The sequence below is a fragment of the Cyprinus carpio genome, chromosome B2 (assembly GCF_018340385.1).
Source record: "Cyprinus carpio isolate SPL01 chromosome B2, ASM1834038v1, whole genome shotgun sequence".
Classification (NCBI taxonomy): Eukaryota; Metazoa; Chordata; class Actinopteri; order Cypriniformes; family Cyprinidae; genus Cyprinus; species Cyprinus carpio.
In genome coordinates this window covers 17,840,816-17,860,101 of record NC_056598.1, presented here as the reverse complement: position 1 = coordinate 17,860,101, position 19,286 = coordinate 17,840,816, and the positions used below count along the sequence as shown (strand labels likewise).

The 19,286-nt window shown below is 35.8% G+C and overlaps 1 protein-coding gene across 5 annotated transcripts in view; it reads right to left on the bottom strand.

The window, feature by feature from the left end:
• Positions 1-2,271: 2,271 nt before the first annotated feature.
• The window catches only part of LOC109102738 (voltage-dependent L-type calcium channel subunit beta-3-like), a 31,360-nt gene continuing 14,345 nt past the window's right edge, over positions 2,272-19,286 (bottom strand). For 2 of the 5 annotated variants that reach the window (XM_042718430.1, XM_042718434.1), the window contains exons 2-14: positions 12,650-12,727; positions 10,492-10,614; positions 9,797-9,936; positions 9,586-9,647; positions 9,336-9,358; positions 9,139-9,219; positions 8,751-8,809; positions 8,546-8,655; positions 7,923-7,931; positions 7,114-7,256; positions 5,733-5,828; positions 4,692-4,865; positions 2,272-3,758 (exon numbers count right to left, since the gene is read on the bottom strand). In XM_042718430.1, coding sequence (XP_042574364.1) covers positions 3,063-3,758; positions 4,692-4,865; positions 5,733-5,828; positions 7,114-7,256; positions 7,923-7,931; positions 8,546-8,655; positions 8,751-8,809; positions 9,139-9,219; positions 9,336-9,358; positions 9,586-9,647; positions 9,797-9,936; positions 10,492-10,614; positions 12,650-12,727 — 1,794 coding nt within the window. In that variant the 3' untranslated portion in view covers positions 2,272-3,062. Of the gene's footprint in view, positions 3,759-4,691; positions 4,866-5,732; positions 5,829-7,113; positions 7,257-7,922; positions 7,932-8,545; positions 8,656-8,750; positions 8,810-9,138; positions 9,220-9,335; positions 9,359-9,585; positions 9,648-9,796; positions 9,937-10,043; positions 10,081-10,491; positions 10,615-12,649; positions 12,728-19,286 lie in introns of those variants that run through there. The other 3 variants (XM_042718435.1, XM_042718431.1, XM_042718433.1) reach the window with 3 other exon arrangements.

The following is a 19,286-nucleotide window of genomic DNA, read 5'->3' as shown; positions in this document are numbered from 1 at the left end:
GAAGAAACAGATATGTAGAAGCCAGCTGTTAATTATAAGTTAAGCACTCATTATGCTAAAAATATCTAATTGCAGAATGGTGTAAATGAGCAGTAAGAATTAAATATTGTAAACAATCATCCAGAATCACTAGTTTAATATGGCATTGCCATTGTTCTGTATAGTTTTTTTTAGACTGTCTTTGAGATTTAAAAAAGTTTGTGAATAAGAACTGTCTCTAAATAAATATTTACACTGATATACAGTTTCTTTTTTTGAGCAAACCACCAATTACAAAACCAACAAAAAACTAAAAAATAGAAGAGCAAGAAAAATCTTAAAATCAGAAGACACAAAAAATAAAAAATAAAAGGATAAGATGACGTTTAAAAGTCAGCTGACATGGCAACATTTGCAGTGTTACTTTTCCATTTTTAGTTTCAGAAAATGTTATGCCCTCTTTGAATTCAGTGGAAATTTCAGCCATAAGGAAATTAATGTTTTTCCTGAAACACATTCAAATATAGAAGCGTGTTAAATAAACTTTTTTTTGTTTGTTTTCAGAACTGTACTGATTTTATATTTATAATGACTCTGTGCTCAAAAAATCCTTTCATAATATTGGCAACATTACAATAAGGTACTATTAGTTAATACATAAACAGGTCAAATAAAAGCAATAAAACTTTCACATTATTAAAATCAAAAGCTGAAATTAACACGAACAACAAATACATGCTTTCAAAGTATTTTTCATTGTTAATGTTAACTTATGTAGTTAACTAATGTTAACAAATTGAACCTTACTGTAAAGTGTTCCTATAGTGAGGTGAATGCACAGTAAGAGCCACATGCATGAAAACAATACACAAAAACATCAAATGGTAAATCATACATGTGCATTATTTGTTTAGGAGAACATTTCATAGACAATATACAGTCAGATCAACTGAATACAGAAGTACATCTATATTACAGTGCAGCAGTATCTGTTTTATCAATCCAGTATCTACAAAGGCATTTATGAGGTATATACAAATGCATAGAAATAATTTTCAAGCTATAGTGTCGTCACAAACTAATGCATAGAGTACTCAGGAAACATAAAGGTATCAAGTGTAAATAAACGTCCTGGTTCCCAATGCATTGAGAAAATGAAGAGATCAGAGATCATTGCCATCAATCTAACAAAACTGGAAAAAATCTTTTACCATGCTGTTGTAGTTAAAGAGATATTTTCTGACTCATTGTACTTATTTCTTGCAGGACATTTGAGTGTGCCTTTTTACTTTATGAAGATGAAAGTGACGATTAAGAAAAAAAAATCCATTTGATATACATACTGTATATATTTATACAAACATTTTGAAAATCATAAATACATGCAGCTGGTTGGCTAAAATTATCTCATTTTATATATTATAAATATGGAACAGAATGATACTGTTCATAAACATTAAAAGTGTTCATTTGAGATAATTTTGCATGAACAAATAACACATAGTATGGCTCCAGAGTTAATGTGATCAGCTAAGGTCTTTGTATTGACACAAATGATCCTTTGTATGAAATGTAGTGAATAATATCTGGATTGATTTTTGTGACATACAATCTAGAAAACCAGGCCAAACTAAACACTGAACTATGTATACATTAAAGCCATATTTCAAAATACATTGAAATATGAAAATAATTATTCTGCTTTGAATCTCACTGTAATTCTGTGTCCCTCTGAGATGTGTCAGATTATGGAAAATAGGTTGCAAACAGTAATTTATGATGACTTTAAAACTGCTCTTAGTAGTGTCACGTGGAATTATAAAACATAATGAATTTTCAGACAGGCGCCTTGAGCACTCCCCCCATCTGCCATTGGTCAGACAAATTTAATACTGATGGCAGCCGTTGCTGTCAGGCTGGTTGAGATGGTCAAATAAATAATTTTTTGTGTTGTGCCACAGAGCCACAATGTTTATACTTTTCAGTTAAATCAACGTACAAATGTTTTGTTGTTTCTGTGTTTTTAACTAACACAACAGAAAATATTTTAACATCCAAAATATCCATCTTATTTATTTATTTATTTATTTATTACATTTTTATGCAAATTTGCAAGACTTCTGATTCATTAGGCGAGATAACTCAAACTAAAAAAGTGTAATAAAATTATTTAAAACAAATCAGCGCATTTATAATTTTGATCAATTAAAATGATATGATAACAAACACCAGTTTGCAATATCATGCAGCATAACGGATTGTTTTTGTACAGCTAAAATACCCAGAAGTGAATGACCCTGGAAGCCTTGCACATTTTAATTATAAAAAGCAGCACTCTTACTGTATGTTAAAAATAAGGAGGAAAAAATCATTAAAATAACTAAACTGAACTGTCATTGTTTGAATGCTGGTAAAAAAAAAAAAAAACAGACCTTCCAATCCATGTAAGAGGAGAAAAGCCCAAGTGAGAATTCTTTAGTTTGCCTAAATTTCACGCAGCCAATAGCAGCACAATGTGAATGTGAAATTAACCCATTTAATCCCAAATTCTTTCTCAGATATGAAAATATCAAAATGATGATTTCTGTCTGGCTAGTCACTTACTATATTCTTAATATTTTCATATCTACCACTAGTGTGGAAGCACGTTCTACAAAAGGCCAACTGAAAAAATAAAAAATAAAAAAAAAATCAGAAGTCAAAAAATCCAGTTATCTTTCTCAGGGGCAACAAATAAACATGGGTAAGAGCATATCAGTATAAGACGTGTCCAGTTTGCATATGTAAATATCAGGAAACAGCAACAGTAACCAGCAAAGATGTAACCACATACTAAGGATTGGAAGGACCTATGTGCTGAAATCTTTCACAAATGCAGCAGTCAGGCCCTGATAGCAAGACACGAATCTAAAGCCCGAGGAACACAGAATTATGTGAATGAAAACTGAAAATCTAGGAAATTACAATAGGTGTGGACCAGAGGAGGCGATAACGCAGCAGAATGGATAAAGAAAGAGAAACCATGTTGTCCTGAGTACACAGTATCCAGCATTTCACATAGCAGCATTAAAACAACGTCCATCTCAGCGATGAATGTACATGTCTTCAGTCCACTCTTCTGTCTCGACGCACCTGTCCCTGTCCCTCTCTCTGTCCCGCTCCCGTCCCTGGTAGTTATAGTGATTGTGGTGCGATTGTTTGTGCGAGCGCAGCTGGCTCGACTGTCTCTGTTGCCTGTTGTGCTCGTTGTGCTCCAGCTCGTAGTGCTGCTGTCCATGGTGGGAATAATCCGGCTGAACGTCCATGGTCCCGCGGCGGTGGTGGTGATGTCGGTGGTGATGGTTGTGATGGTGGTGGTTATGGTCCCTTTGAGTTGTAGTCCTATTGTGGTAGACCTCGGTTTGGTCCGGGTCACCCTCGACCGGGAGCGTGCGCCTGCTCCGGGACTCCACGTACGAAGCATCTTTAGCAGGAAGCAGCTCCATGTCGGTGGGCTGCTGGTGGCGCATGTGGTGCTGGTGTTTGTTGTGGGGCTCTGTTGATCGGCTGGTGCTGGAGCGGTGGTGGTGATGATGATGTTGGTGGTGACGGCTGTGTCTCTTTGGCTCACTACGAAGGAGCCTCTCCTCCTCCTCGGCCTCCTCCTGCACTTCCTCTTGCTCCTCCTCCTCCTCCTCCTCCTCCTCTCTCGTCTCCTGAGCCTGGGGCTGGTGCTCCTGCTGGTGCTCTTGAGATCCTTTTCTCTTGGTGGCGGCCATCTTCTTGCTTTTCTGTTCATCCTGTATATGAGATACATGACATGAAATTAGAGTTGTGTGGCTTCTAGTCCATGTCTGTTAGCATTGAAGATATTTGGAAAAGAAAATAGAGTGCAGCATTAGGGCTCCAGAAGTAAAAATCCCATTCATTTAATCCATCAGCCCAAATTATAACTAATAAAACTTTAAATAAACACATACAAATATCAACAACCTTGTAAAAAAGTGGAATATGCTTTTGTTGAAGTCATAAGCCCTCATCATGTAATCTTATTGTTTAAATAATCATGTTTATCTGCAAAAATCATAGTGAAAAACTACATTACCCATGATTTTGCAGACACATCTCCACCAATCAGAGAAGGAAACAACCAAAGACGCTAAACTACAAACGTGGCACTTCTGCACTATAATAAAGTTTACAACACCTACGTAAGATAGGCTATTAATACTATGGATACTGAGAAGCAGTACAAACTAGTTGGTACTGACACTATAGGCATTTTACCTCAGAGACTACCGTCTCACTCAGCGAAGATCCTTCTTTAAATGTCCAAGAAAGTTTAGTAAAAGGTGGAGAGGAAATTGAAAATGTCACAGAAAGACACACCTCTAAGCAAAATTTCAGACTTTATGGAGCCTGCAGATGTTTCCAAGCAGTTGTAATTTGGGAGGTTCACAAAAGAATGCATGAGTTAACAAAAACGAACAAAATGTTAAAAAGGGGATTAAACTGAAGATATAAGAGACATTAATGAGAAAATAATACTGAAAACTTAGTGTGCTTGGTTACTGATAACATATACTTGAGTATTATACCAAGTGAGTGTAAGAAAACACGTCTAAGGAGCATTTCTTGATTTGTTTTAGTCTGCTGCTAAAAATCCACAGGCTCTGTCTGTAAATGTTCAGTCTCAGTACTTCATCTCCTGTGTTTCTCAGTGTGTCTAGTACCTTAGCAGGTGTGGGACTGGTGGGGAGTGTGTTTTCTGCCAGTTTCTCCAGCATGGGGTTGGGAGGCTCCATTTCAGGAGGGTGTGTGGCTCTCCAGTAGGCCTCCAGATAATCAGCAATGTGTTCACAGGCATCTGACAGCTGGTCCTCATCCAAGATGACATCGAACAGCTCCTGTGAGAGAGACCAATAGTGACGTCACAATAAAGGGTAAGTATAAGTGACAGCGAAATGAAGCACACAACACAGGATAATGCTGGGAGGCTAATCTATGTCAACTACTGCCTTACAACATGATGCAGCATAAAAATAACAGTCTCTTGATAATCAGATCAAGATCAAGTTTGTGATTAAGCCCTCTGGCTAGACTTGGATTAGAAATAAGAGCAGTGTTAAAAGGAGGCCATCAAAGAGGATCAAAATGTGGGTGTTCATATTGATTTTCTAAAGAAACAGACTAAGTTTATCAGAGGTAATATATCAAGCACATAACAAAGTGACATTTTGTATCATGATTAATTGACCACTACACCTTAAAACGTTATTAACCAATACACATGAAAATAGAACGTATCAAGAAAACTTCCAATTCATCCCTATAGGACATTGTGTAAAACTGGGGTTATAGTTCACCCTCCTGACTCAGATGACACTGAATCAGATTTTAGCTAGAAGCAATAGTTTGATGTTAAAATTGTCTTGATGGATTTGTTTACTACAAACAGGCAGCGTTTTGCTTCTCAAGACATTCATTTGTGGACTGAAGATGTGTGGATTACTTGTGGATTATTGTGATGTTTTTATTAGCTGTTTGGGCTCTTATTCTGACGGCACCCATTCACTGAAGGGGATCCAGTGGTGAGGAAATGATGTAATGCTAAGATTCTCCAAATCTTCTCCAAACAAACAATTTTGAATGGCCTGAGTAAATTTTTAGGTGCACTATTTCTTTTTACTTCCTAAACTATTTTTTAGAAGGGTCTCCTGCAATCATATGGAAAACATTTTAATGTCTTTAGCATTTACAGAGGGCACACTTACATTGGGACACTGGGCCAGTTTGTCTGCGGCCACCATCTGAACATTCAAATGTTTAGTCTGAGATTTGCCCCTGGTCTTTATCAGTCTTGTCAGCACCTGAACAGCAGATGAAAAGAGGAAAGAAAAAGGGACAGGAAGGTTGAGTGGAAGGCATACGGGGTGAAAGAACAGTAGATGTTAGGTCACTCTGGGTCACAAGAGAAAAGTGAGTGTTTTTGGGCAACTGGCCTTCTCTCCAACTTGCGTTTCCTATGTAAATGTAATGGCTGCACATTCAAAAAGCTTTTGGACAATGAATGAAACCATGCATTGTGTAGCCTAGTGACAGACAGATAGATCTTATTCATATGGCAGATATTTATCATTTTGAATGATATAGTGCACTTTAAAAGACATTTGCAGTTATCAGAAAAGTGACAGGTTTATCAAACGAGTTGACAAAGTACCAGATCAGATCCCGCTGTAAGGACAGAATAATCTTGTTTCTGCCTCCTAGTGGCTGAAGTCAAATAATACTTTTAATATTTTTGCAGACTAGGGAAATGGCATAGACCAGCTGGAACTGGTTAACAAAATGAAAGAAAGCTAAATTAATTTCTTTGTGATGACTGAATGGCTATTTAAATAATGACTAAGAAACTAACATTATTTAATTCCTAAGTGTTGAACATAATCATCCACACTTAATATGTCCTGTTTTGGAATAAACAAATTTGGAATTGCTTTGAGGTTAATATTTGCACAATGTAGTTAAGATTATGAATGAAAAGCATTGGTACAAATACAAACCATTTATACAAATTAAATGAACAATGTGCATTAATAAAAACATCATTTAAAATGAAAAAAATATACTAACTGATCAAAAGTCACAGTAAATACATTTAAAAAATTGAAAATTGAAAATTGAAAATATATTTCGTTTAAATGCATCTTCTGAACAGTATATTCTTTAAAGAATCCATAAAAATGCATCATGGTTTCCACAAAAACATTAAATACCATAACTGTTTTCAACATTAATTATAATAATGAATGTTTCTTGAGCACCAAATCATCATATTAGAATGAGTTCTAAAGGATCATGTGACACTGAAGAATGGAATAATGACTGTTGAATATTCAGTTTGCTATCACAAGAACATTACATTTTACAATTACCTTTTGAAATATATTCAAAAAGAAAAAATGTTTGAACTGTAATAATATTTTCATAATATTTTTAATTAAGTACTGTACATGCAGCTTGGGCGAACATAAGAGACTTTTTTTTAAACAGTTCCCAAATTTTCAATGGTATAATGTATAATCAGTTTGTTTCATCAGTAAACAAATGACTATTGAAAGAATGTTTGCGAGTTCTGTGAACACAGTTTCTGACCTTGGGTGATGAAATCTTGACATACACCAGGATCGGGGCCAAGGAGGTCTTGCTTAGTTGGAGAGGATGTATGACATCCAGAACCACAAGCTGTAGACTGCGTGCTAACTCAAAAATCCTCTCAACCTCTCCTTGAATTTGGGCTGTAAGGGCAGATTAAGAAAAAAATTAGATTAGTTAAAATCATTATATGACATCTTCAAAAATATTATTCTATCAAAGTACAAATCTGCTGAAGTGTAGCCAAAAAGTCCCATCTTCAAAACTAAATGCATTCCATACACAGGTCATGCAATATATCAATGAAAATAAAGATAAAAAAAAAAATTCCCAAAAAAAAGTAACATAACAACAAAATTTAAAAAAACAATAAATTCCTCAAACTTACCAAAACCCTAAAAATAAAACAAAACACAAATTAAAAAAACAGGAACACAAGTTCAAAATCTCCAATGAGAAATAGTTTTTCTTAAATATACTTATCTTACTTACATAAATGATCTTTTGTAAGAATGTTTATATATTTTTTTCAGAAAAAACAAGAGCACAAGACTCACTCTTACATACACACTAAAATACTTTGGCTTGCATTTGTTTGACCAATAAAATTAAACACATATTATGAAGGTCAATGGAGATTTTGTGGTTATGGTGTGTAACACAAGCCGATGTTTTTAGAAACAGTGACCTTTACTAAAAGTATCAGGGTTCTTTGACACTTATAGTGTTCTCTAATAGGTAAAGCAGTTCTGATGACACCAACGGGAATGAGTTGGGGAAAATGGACAGGCTACTGCTGTTATACATACCCGCAGCATCTGAGGTAAGAGAGCAATGCAAGGGACAGAGTGGAGAAAATCAGATCCCCTTAACAAAGCTAGCTACACACCTCAGATCCACATTTGGTGAGAAAACACACCCACTAATGTTAAACAGCCATTTAAAAATTCAACTAAAATTTAACATTTAAAAGCAGTGGGAGTTTCTCTGTAAGTGGGATCATCTCTACAAAAATAGATTTATTAATCGGTATTTTGTCTTGTTTTCAAACAATTACGAAGAAATCTAACAAACCAGATAAACTGACTTAAGTTCAACTACATATACAATATACCATCTTAAATATTATTTAATATCTAAATCAAGAAAAAATAAAATATAATATTTTATTTGTTTATTTATTTATTTATTTATTTTTTGCAGTGCACCATCAAGCTCTATTATCCCAGTGTTAAGCTGTTAATTAAAAATCTATAGAGTAAAGTATATGCACGTTTGGGTTCAATGACCAATAAATTCTTTCTAGACTCTCTGATTCTGAACTAATTTTTTTAATTTAATATCTTAAGCCAGTACATTTAGAATATATTATGTAATTTGAATGGAATGACACAGACAAACAAATATTAAGAAAAGGACAAGTAGTGAATACCTAAACTGGAGCGGGTGTTGGAGCGATCCATTATGGCATGCTTGCTGGGGTTGTTGAGGATCGATCGCTTGGCAAGTGCAATATCTGCTGTCACACTGGTGATAGTAATTCTAGCAATGGATTTACATATTAGAAAAGTAACAACACTCTATTTGACTACACAAATTTCTTCTTTTGTAATGAGTCAACAGTCCGTGTACCATACCTTCCTTCAAATCTGTGTTTTAAAAAATCAAAGAGCGCTTTTTGCATCATGTCTGTAACCTGTAAATTAAAATAAAAGGGAGAAAATATGCAACTCAGTAACAGTACTTCATAAACGTGTAGTTTCCGTTATGTACAGGAGAGGGCAGTACATATTTGTACAGCATACTGTAAGTGATATAATCCTCGGGTTCCGCAATAAGACACATTATAGACCATTTAAAATAAGAATGGTACTTTTTTAAAGTTTTATTTTAGGAGTAATATATTTTCATTTGTCTTCTGAGCCACTGACTCCATCAAAGCAGTTATGCTGAAGATCCTCAGAGAGTTTGGACAGTGAATGACTGAACATTGTACATACAGAGACAGCAGCAAATGGCCCTCACCTCATAACCTTTGAGCGAAGGGCCCATGAGCACCACAGGACGCATGGAAGGCACAACATCATATGCAGCCAGTTGTTCTCCCTGCAGTCAAAGAAAATGGGTGAAGATATGTTTAAACATACAGGCAGTATATGAATATAAACATAAATGTGTGTGGTGTGGTCATAATCACAGCATTGCTGTATGTATTTGCTTACCGATTTTTTCTTCACTTGCTGAACTAAAGGATAAATTGAGAAAATTTTGAAATTTAATTGCACGCAGACACATAAAATAACATTATTTATGTTCCACAATACATACTTTTAGTCCAGATAAGTGGATGATAACAAATTAAGGATAATAAATTATAAAAGGAAACTTGCTTGCTAATTTGGTTAAATTCAGTAATTTGTCTAGTAAAAAAAAAAAAAAAATCAAATTATGAAACATGAAGCATCAGTGCACCTGTTTGTGGTGGAGCAGCTTTCTTTGCATTCAAATCATCTTTGGCAGCAGTAGCCGCTTTACTGTAACAAGAGAAAAAAAAAAGCATTTTGTACATAATGAATCTTGCCGCAATTTATGCACATTTAAACAGTTGATTCATTCATGCAATAAGGAAACAAATATTACAAAATGAAGACTCCACACTACATTATTAATCAGGTTTGTTTACTTGGCCAGCGCTTTGGCAGCCTTCCTGGCCTGCACCTCTCTTCTGATCAGAATCGTCTCCAGGTTCACCGGGCTGGGGATAAAACCAACCTCTCCCCCTTCCTTTACAGGCCGTCCAATCCACCAGTCATTGTTAAATTTCTGTAAACAACAACAAAAACACCACAATATTTTATATTTAAAAACCATCTTCATTGACTATATTGACATTAAAGAATTCATCCAAAAAATTGTCATTAATTACTCACCCTCATGCTGTTTCAAACCCGTAAGACCTTTGTTCATCTTTGGGACACAAATTAAGATCTTTTTAATGAAATCCGAGAGCTTTCTGACCCTGCATAGACAGCAATGCAACTGCCACATTCAAGGCCCAAAAAGGTAGTAAGGACATTGTTAAAACAGTCCATTTGATATCAGTGGTTTAACCTTAATTTTATGAAGCAACGAGAATACTTTTTGTGCGCAAAGAAAACAAAAATATAAATTTCTTCAAATCATTTTCAATCATCAAAACACATTCACCACACTACCATGCATGTGTGGTGCTGCTAACCCAGGATCCACCGTTCTGATGTTTGGAACGACATGAGGGTAAGTAATTCATGTCAGAATTTTAATTTTTGGGTGAACTATCACTTTAATTTGATTGACTTCAGTGTAATGATTGTGCAGGTGATCTGGGAACACACTGACCTCTTTGATATGCAGGAAGTCCTTAGCTTCAAAAGAAACCCCGTGCCCTGGTATGGGGACGTTGTCATCATCTGCAGGAGTGTAGGTGAAGTTTGTGCGCACGGCGAAAGCAACAGGCTTAAACTGAATAATCGCAATAAAAAGGAAAGATTTAAACCTCTACATTTTGATAACACAACACACTGAATGTGACACTTTTGCATCAGAATCCTTTGTGAGCACATAAACTGCTACGGTATGTGTTAAAATTCTGTAAACAAAAACTTCATGTGTAGTTCTACCATGTATGGTGAGAATATCTGTAAATTTGTTGTAAATGAGGTTGTGTATGAGTGAATGACAGCAGACAGATACATTGAGGAGAGTGTGGGAACAAAACCACTGCTGATTTGAGCAACGACACATGTGCTGCATTGCCCCAGGCAAGATAGTAACAATAAATTTAATTAATTTACATCCAAACCAACTGCAATGCACAAATTCATTCTCAAAGAGCCCAGTAAAGGGTAACATAGTTTAATGGCAGCTACATGAGGCTAGAGGACAGTGCGGGTTTGTATACATAGGATGAGACTGAATGCACACAAGATCATTTTAATTTAATCTGCAAAGACCTAAAACTTGTCCTTCAAGTGCTGTAAAATTAGCAAGGATATATATGGAGTGCAGCAGGGAAAGCTACATGTGATCAGTGTTGATTCATCCATATTTACATATATTTACAGTAACAGGACAAAAGGACAACTCTAGAGTAGTAACTGAGATTCTGTGATAAACAGTTGGTTTGGTTATAGGTCAGTGATTGCCAGCCAGGGTTGTGAGTAAAATATTTTGGGAACAATTTTGATTTGTTGAACCTATAAAACAAAAACTTCAAATTGAAATATTAAGGAATCTAGTAAAAAAAAGGTTACAGTTATCAAAATCTTATTGATTGATTGATTGACTTAAGTTTTTACATGTGGTATAAATGTAAAAAAAAAATGTGATTAAAGGATTACTTGTCTTACTAAGACAAAAGGTTTGGAAACATTAGCTTATTGTTGCTTACAATGTATAACTTTTACAATACTGTAATGTTTTTGTTTCTAATTAATTATTGTATTATACTTTGGTATTTGATTTAAAAGAAGTCAAATGTCAGCACCATGGAGGTCTAGCACAACACTGTATATTTTTTTACATTTTTTAATACTAATCAATGGCACAGTCCCTACCACAAAACAAAAACTGCATTTATAAAAATCCATAAAGTAGTGTCTATAATGTTTTAACCCATGATAATCAATCTTCTATATGACCTGCTAATGGATTTGACAATAAATAACACACTTTCGGGTTAAAAAGGACAAAATAATCACAATCATGCTTTTTTAGTTAGTCGGTAAGAAAATCTGGTATACATTTTTTTTTTAATTGTCATAACCTAAGCCTTATAAAAGTTTGGAAACATTAGCAATTCACATTGTAACTTTTTCTATCTTTAAAAAAACATTCATGCAAGTTTCCATATTGTTTAAAAATACTGCCTGAGTCATAAGTAATGTAAAGCTATGTTCTATTAATTTGTTGTATTATAATTTAGTATTTAATTAAAAGAAAGTCAAATGTCAACACAGTGGCAGTCTAGCTGCTTGTAGCCTGGTTTTAAAAGGCGATGCTCTGTGGGAGATGGTGGACTGAAGCAGGATGTGATGCTGTCTGCTCAGTACCTTAATTAAAAAGGACCCCAGGGAGCTCATTGACACAGACAGGGGGTTTCATTCAGTTTTTAAAGCCGAGCAAAACTGGACTCTGTAAAGAGCCGATGATAAAACACAGAGCATTTGTTGTTGCTCATTCATGGTTTGCCACGGTGCTTCTTATCTGTTTTTGGACTGTGTAAAGGAACAGAAGAAAAGGTAATTGTAGCTATCTTTTGTCAGTCGCGTGTAAAGCATTGATTTTGTAAAGTACTAGATTCAACACTGATGTGCTGTTTCAACCAAGGCATTTGGTAATTAGCTTTTTGACACAGCTACCTTGTTACTATGACAGAGGAAAAAGAGCCGTGCAAAATTTATGAGCACATCTAAGCTGTGATATATTTTAGTCCTTGTGGCCAACGTCACTGGTAGCAGGAACAGGCACCTGAGAGAATAATGGAGTTGCAATCTACCTTGGCCTTTTCCAGCTGGACTTGGGCATTCTTCTCCTTCTCCTCAGTGGCCCCTGAGTCCTGACGGTCCGCCGAACCTTTCAAACAAGAGCAAGAACCAGCATTAAAATAACACCCAGATTCATTCTCTTTCACAAGACATTTTTGTCCATTGTGACTCACAGTATAGCAACAAGCACTTGAGTGTGCACATATCATCAAATATGACAGTGACCATATTGAGATGATTAACCTCAAATTGTGCTGCCTTTTCTTTCAAATCGAAAATAATTATAATAAAATATAAAAACTGAGATAATCCTAATGATATCATAAAATCATCAAATGAGGCATATGTATTGATGTGTCGTTTTCAGTAGAGATCACTCTACTATATAATGGCAGTGTCATCAAAGTCACAAATGATCCCAAGCTTTCTCCTTCAGGGCTCCTTCATCAAATTTTATTAGCAACTCTTCACAAAGGGCAGTGTTCAAAGTCATGCAGGGAATTTCTCAGTAATGTCAGGCAATAAGAACTCAAAGTAAAACAATTTTGCTCTGTCAAATTGACCTTGTAAATTGATATGAGCATATATGAGCGATATGATATGATATATGAGCGTATATTGTATATATAAACTGTATATTTTTTTCAACAGTCAGTAACTAACCTCACTACATATGCATTTTAGTCATCAAATCACATTTTAGTTACTCTCATTTCTAACATTCAGTTTCTAGTTTAAGATTCCAAATTTTCAATGTAAAATGGTTTTACAATGTCATGCAAAAGTCATGATGACTGCACACTTTCTCCCAAAGGCACACCTACACATGCTCACATGCACACTAACACACTGACAGGAATGGCACTGTGACAAGCCCCTCGAGAGACACTGGTGGCATGCAGTCTGGCATCCTCATTCTGACCTTAATATAAGGCTGATAACCTTGCTAACAAGACCAGCACTATTGGTCTCATGTATATGTTTTGTTTTGGATGGAGTGCTGGTTACCCAACAATTTTTGGCTGGTAAACAGCACTTCACCAGCTAGACCAGCACCAAACCATCAAGAACCAGCCGGAACTTCATCAGGGAAAGAAGGACCAAATTAGTTTGCACATTAAATCATCACATCAAAGCAAAATTGTAGTCTGTCAAGAATATCATTGTGAGCTTGAATGTTATTATTAATAAATATTGTCCTCACAAGTATTTAAAAATAAACAGGCTTAATGCAGTACCCAGTGGATAAACTGACTCAAGGGCATGCAGCAAACATAACATAGTTTGCGTTGAAAGAAATGAGGCTAATTAGCAGAGAAGGTGGTGAAACAAGATTGAGAAAAGGAATGAATAAAATGAAGAATTAGAGGAGACCAGGATAATTGGAGGGTGGGGAGCAGAGGGGGTTTTTCCCATAGGCACAGTCATGTAGAGGTGCTCGCTTTTGTTTACTTATGTCTGCCATAGACATCTGTTCACTCAGTGCTGCCTTTCCTGCAAGTCAATGTCACGGAGAGAGCAGTACAAACCACTCCTGCCACGCTCACCAAGATGCTCTTCCAACCACAGAGTTTAGTGGGGATTCAGATCATTTATATTCTCATTCTTAGATGTATTGAAGAGTGAAGCCTCTCCATAGTACTCAAAGGGAGTAGCTGAATATATTAGGTGAAAGAGGGTCAGCTGACAAAAAAGTTTGGGAATCCCTGCATTACATAAGAAATAATCTGAATGTGGGCATTTTCATGTGTTTAAGGAGACAAAAGCCTTCCAACGACAAAGTAATACATGATTAAATAACCCTCTGCATGTTCATCAGTAGTTGATGTTGAAATGCTAAGAAAACAATTCTTAAAATTGAAATGATTTTTGTAAATCCAGTGGTCAATGATGTGTGGACTCTCAAATTTCTGTGAAACTATATCCACCTGACTAGTGACTGGCTTTTTGTCTGCAAAACTAAAAGACTTTCTGACTGTAGTGGGCTGTTTAAGAAAGGAACATTTAAATGATGAAAAATAAGTATTATATTCATAATTATTATGAATAATTTATTGCTATTGAATAATATGTAATCATGAAATCAATAAAAAAGTAACTGTAGTCTGATTCTGAGGATTTTAAAATGCAATTTAAGTACTTGATTTTTGGAATCTGATTACATAATCCAGATGACTTGTAATCAGTTACTACCCAGCTCTGCAGTTAAATCATGGCACCTGTTAAAACAGACACTAGACTTCAGTGTTCTTTCATCTTCATAGGTAAGTTACCGATGAGTCTGTGATTGGCTTACTGATACAAACCCAATTAACAAACAACAAAGTGAGCGTCAGCTATCAGATTTGAATCCCCTGGATGACAAACCTGACCTACATTGGTGTGAAAAAGTATTTCATGATATTCCTCTTTGGAGAACTAAATGGTTGCAAATAAGCAAATCAAACCAAACAAAATGTAATATTGCACAAAGGGAACCGTAGACACACTACATTATTTTAATGTCTAATTTTGTTGTTGCAGTGAATAAAATAACTACCTAAACTTAAAAAAAAGGTGATTGTGACTAACAGTTCAGACTTTTGAAATTCTGAGTTTTTGTACCTCACAATTTAGACATTTTTCCTCAACACTGAACTCTCAGAATCAACTTGCAACTCTCAGAAGAAAATTTAGAATTGAGATATATATTATATAAAGAATTGAGATTATATATACAGGTCCTTCTCAAAAAATAAGCATATTGTGAAAAAGTTCATTATTTTCCATAATGTAATGATAAAAATTAAACTTTCATATATTTTAGATTCATTGCACACCAACTGAAATATTTCAGGTCTTTTATTGTTTTAATACTGATGATTTTGGCATACAGCTCATGAAAACCCAAAATTCCTATCTCAAAAAATTAGCATATCATGAAAAGGTTCTCTAAACGAGCTATTAACCTAATCATCTGAATCAACTAATTAACTCTAAACACCTGCAAAAGATTCCTGAGGCTTTTAAAAACTCCCAGCCTGGTTCATTACTCAAAACCGCAATCATGGGTAAGACTGCCGACCTGACTGCTGTCCAGAAGGCCATCATTGACAACCTCAAGGGAGACACAGAAAGAAATTTCTGAACCAATAGGCTGTTCCCAGAGTGCTGTATCAAGGCACCTCAGTGGGAAGTCTGTGGGAAGGAAAAAGTCTGGCAAAAAACGCTGCACAACGAGAAGAGGTGACCGGACCCTGAGGAAGATTGTGGAGAAGGACCGATTCCAGACCTTGGGGGACCTGCGGAAGCAGTGGACTGAGTCTGGAGTAGAAACATCCAGAGCCACCGTGCACAGGCGTGTGCTTTTGAACCAGAAACAGCGGCAGAAGCGCCTGACCTGGGCTACAGAGAAGCAGCACTGGACTGTTGCTCAGTGGTCCAAAGTACTTTTTTTTCGGATGAAAGCAAATTTTGCATGTCATTCGGAAATCAAGGTGCCAGAGTCTGGAGGAAGACTGGGGAGAAGGAAATGCCAAAATGCCTGAAGTCCAGTGTCAAGTACCCACAGTCAGTGATGGTCTGGGGTGCCATGTCAGCTGCTGGTGTTGGTCCACTGTGTTTTATCAAGGGCAGGGTCAATGCAGCTAGCTATCAGGAGATTTAGGAGCACTTCATGCTTCCATCTGCTGAAAAGCTTTATGGAGATGAAGATTTCGTTTTTTTTCAGCACGACCTGGCACCTGCTCACAGTGCCAAAACCACTGGTAAATGGTTTACTGACCATGGTATTACTGTGCTCAATTGGCCTGCCAACTCTCCTGACCTGAACCCCATAGAGAATCTGTGGGATATTGTGAAGAGAAAGTTGAGAGACGCAAGACCCAACACTCTGGATGAGCTTAAGGCCGCTATCGAAGCATCCTGGGCCTCCATAACACCTCAGCAGTGCCACAGGCTGATTGCCTCCATGCCACGCCACATTAAAGCAGTCATTTCTGCAAAAGGATTCCCGACCAAGTATTGAGTGCATAACTGAACATAATTATTTGAAGGTTGACTTTTTTTTTGTATTAAAAACACTTTTCTTATATTGGTCGGATGAAATATGCTAATTTTTGAGAGATAGGAATTTTGGGTTTTCATGAGCTGTATGCCAAAATCATCAGTATTAAAACAATAAAAGACCTGAAATATTTCAGTTGGTGTGCAATGAATCTAAAATATATGAAAGTTTAATTTTTATCATTACATTATGGAAAATAATGAACTTTTTCACAATATGCTAATTTTTTGAGAAGGACCTGTATATATATATATATATATATATATATATATAAAGAAAAGTCAGAATTCTGAGTTAAAAAGTCGCAATTGTCTTTATAATTATACTCAGGCAGAAAAACAATTGCGAGATGTAAACTAGGAATTGCCAGAAAAATGTATGAATTGTGTGATAAAAAGTTTAAAAATGAGAAAAAAAGAGCTTCCACATATGTTCAACAGCATGAACTATACTCATCAGATCCTTCCACAACATCTCTACTGGATTCAAGTCTGGATTCCCACTAGGCCACTCCAAACCAAAGCATTAATTTTGATTCTTTTGAGCAGTTCAGAGGTGGACCTGATTCTATGTTTTGGTTCATTGTCCTGCTGCATCACCCAATTAGGCTTCAGCTCATGCACAGATGGTCAGAGAATCTCTTTAAGAAGTGTCTGGAATGTTGCAAGTTGTCCAGGTCCTACAGTAGCAAAACATACCTATACCATCACTCTGCTGCAGTATGACATTGTTACAGTGGAATCAGTACTCACTTAACACTAGGAAGGCTTGTATCTTCCAAAAAGTTCCAGAATTAGTTTTTCACAGGGCCAATCTGGGTAATTCTAATTATTATAATGATTTAGAAACTTTGTTATTTGTATTTTCTAAGGTGTCCATTGTTTAATTTAAAATCTTATTACTATATAAGGGTAAATCAGATTAATGACATAAAATACAAGTGGGGAAAAAAGATTTCATCAGTTATCAATACAATAGAGAACTGTGCTTTTGTGTCTACATTAAAAGCTGTAAGGGATCAAGATGAGAACAGACGTTGCTATGGAAACCTCAAGAAAAGGAAATGTGCTGGCTATGCAGTAAATTTCACATGAGGTGTATGAATTAAAACCTACATTTTCCATTTCCCAACTACAACATACTGTATTAATCATTAAAATTATTTAATTTTTCATTAAAAAAAAAAAACAATGTATTGTGTACTTTTCTAAAACATGATGAGGACAGTTAAAAGATTGTGATTAATAGACACAAGTATGTCACAATATCACACACACAGTGGATTTTTTAGTCCAGTGCTATAATGGTTTGAGTTCTGGGCTGTACTCCAACATCCACCTACTGCAACCTGTGTGACTCCTGCTACCGCACCACAGAACATGTCATGAGATTTGGGTCAGATCCATTTAGTGAGTCAGCACCTTTCACTTCAACACTGGGAGTACAGCAGGAGCCGGAAATTTAGTCAAAATGTTTTTCTCCCTGAAAAATGACATGCTTATTTAAAGTTGAATACAAAATTTGAGACTTTAGTTAATTAAGTAGATTCAGGGCTATGTTCAGTTTGGTGACAGAGAATATATATGGATTTTCGGAGAGGCCGGGATGTTTTCCTGAGCTCTGAGTGGACAAAACAAAGGACAAATTGTGGATGGTGGAGCAGCACACTTTCTTATTTGAAACTGCCTCCTAATCTAATTAAGACTAAGATTAAGATTTCCTGACTGATGCTAAATGCGCTCTGGCGGGTCGCCCAGGTATTCAACTGCTCTGTATTCTAGGCTATGCCAAATGTTACTGTACACTATAAAGTAATGACTGTATATATTTTTTACAATTTATACTTGTAATTTGTTAGTAAATAAGGCTATCATCTTGAAACAGATAGATAAACGTGCAATATAGTCAAATGAACTATTTCTGATTAATTTCATAATTCTGTAATAGTAGGAGTGGCACATCTCCACTTTAAATATCAGATAACACAACACAATAAACACAGATAAAGAGTGTTTATCACAATGATCAGTTTTTATTTTAGTGTTTTCCCATTAAAATACACTGCATATCACCAATACAGGTTGACATTGTCACTGTCCACCACTGATTGTGTCCAGTGGTGGACAGTGACAATGTCAACCTGTATTTTTATATCAACAAAACATTGTGCCAGTTAAGGCAATGTATAAAAAAGGTACAGATCCGGCCCCTTTTGCACTGAAACAAAACACACTATGAGACCTATGGGAGAGACACTCATGAACATTACGTCTCTTTTTCTCACTGTTGCCTCCTGGTCATGATTGCTTCTCTGTAAGGAGATTAAGATGGCATGCGTCAATCCAGGATTTGGAGAGAAAGAGACAAATGCAAACTCGTCCTGTCCAATGGACAACATTTTTTGTTTATCCTGGTGGACAAAGGTTACTGCTTTTAAATTTTTTTTTCCGAAACTGTATTGTTTTCTAGTAAAAATATCTAAACCAGATGACAAGCAAAATTAAATTAGACATAATTTTTTTATGTTTATTGTTCTCATGATCCCCTTTTGTTTGATTTGTTATTTTTTATTTTATTTTTTTTTGCCAATTGTGGTATGAAAA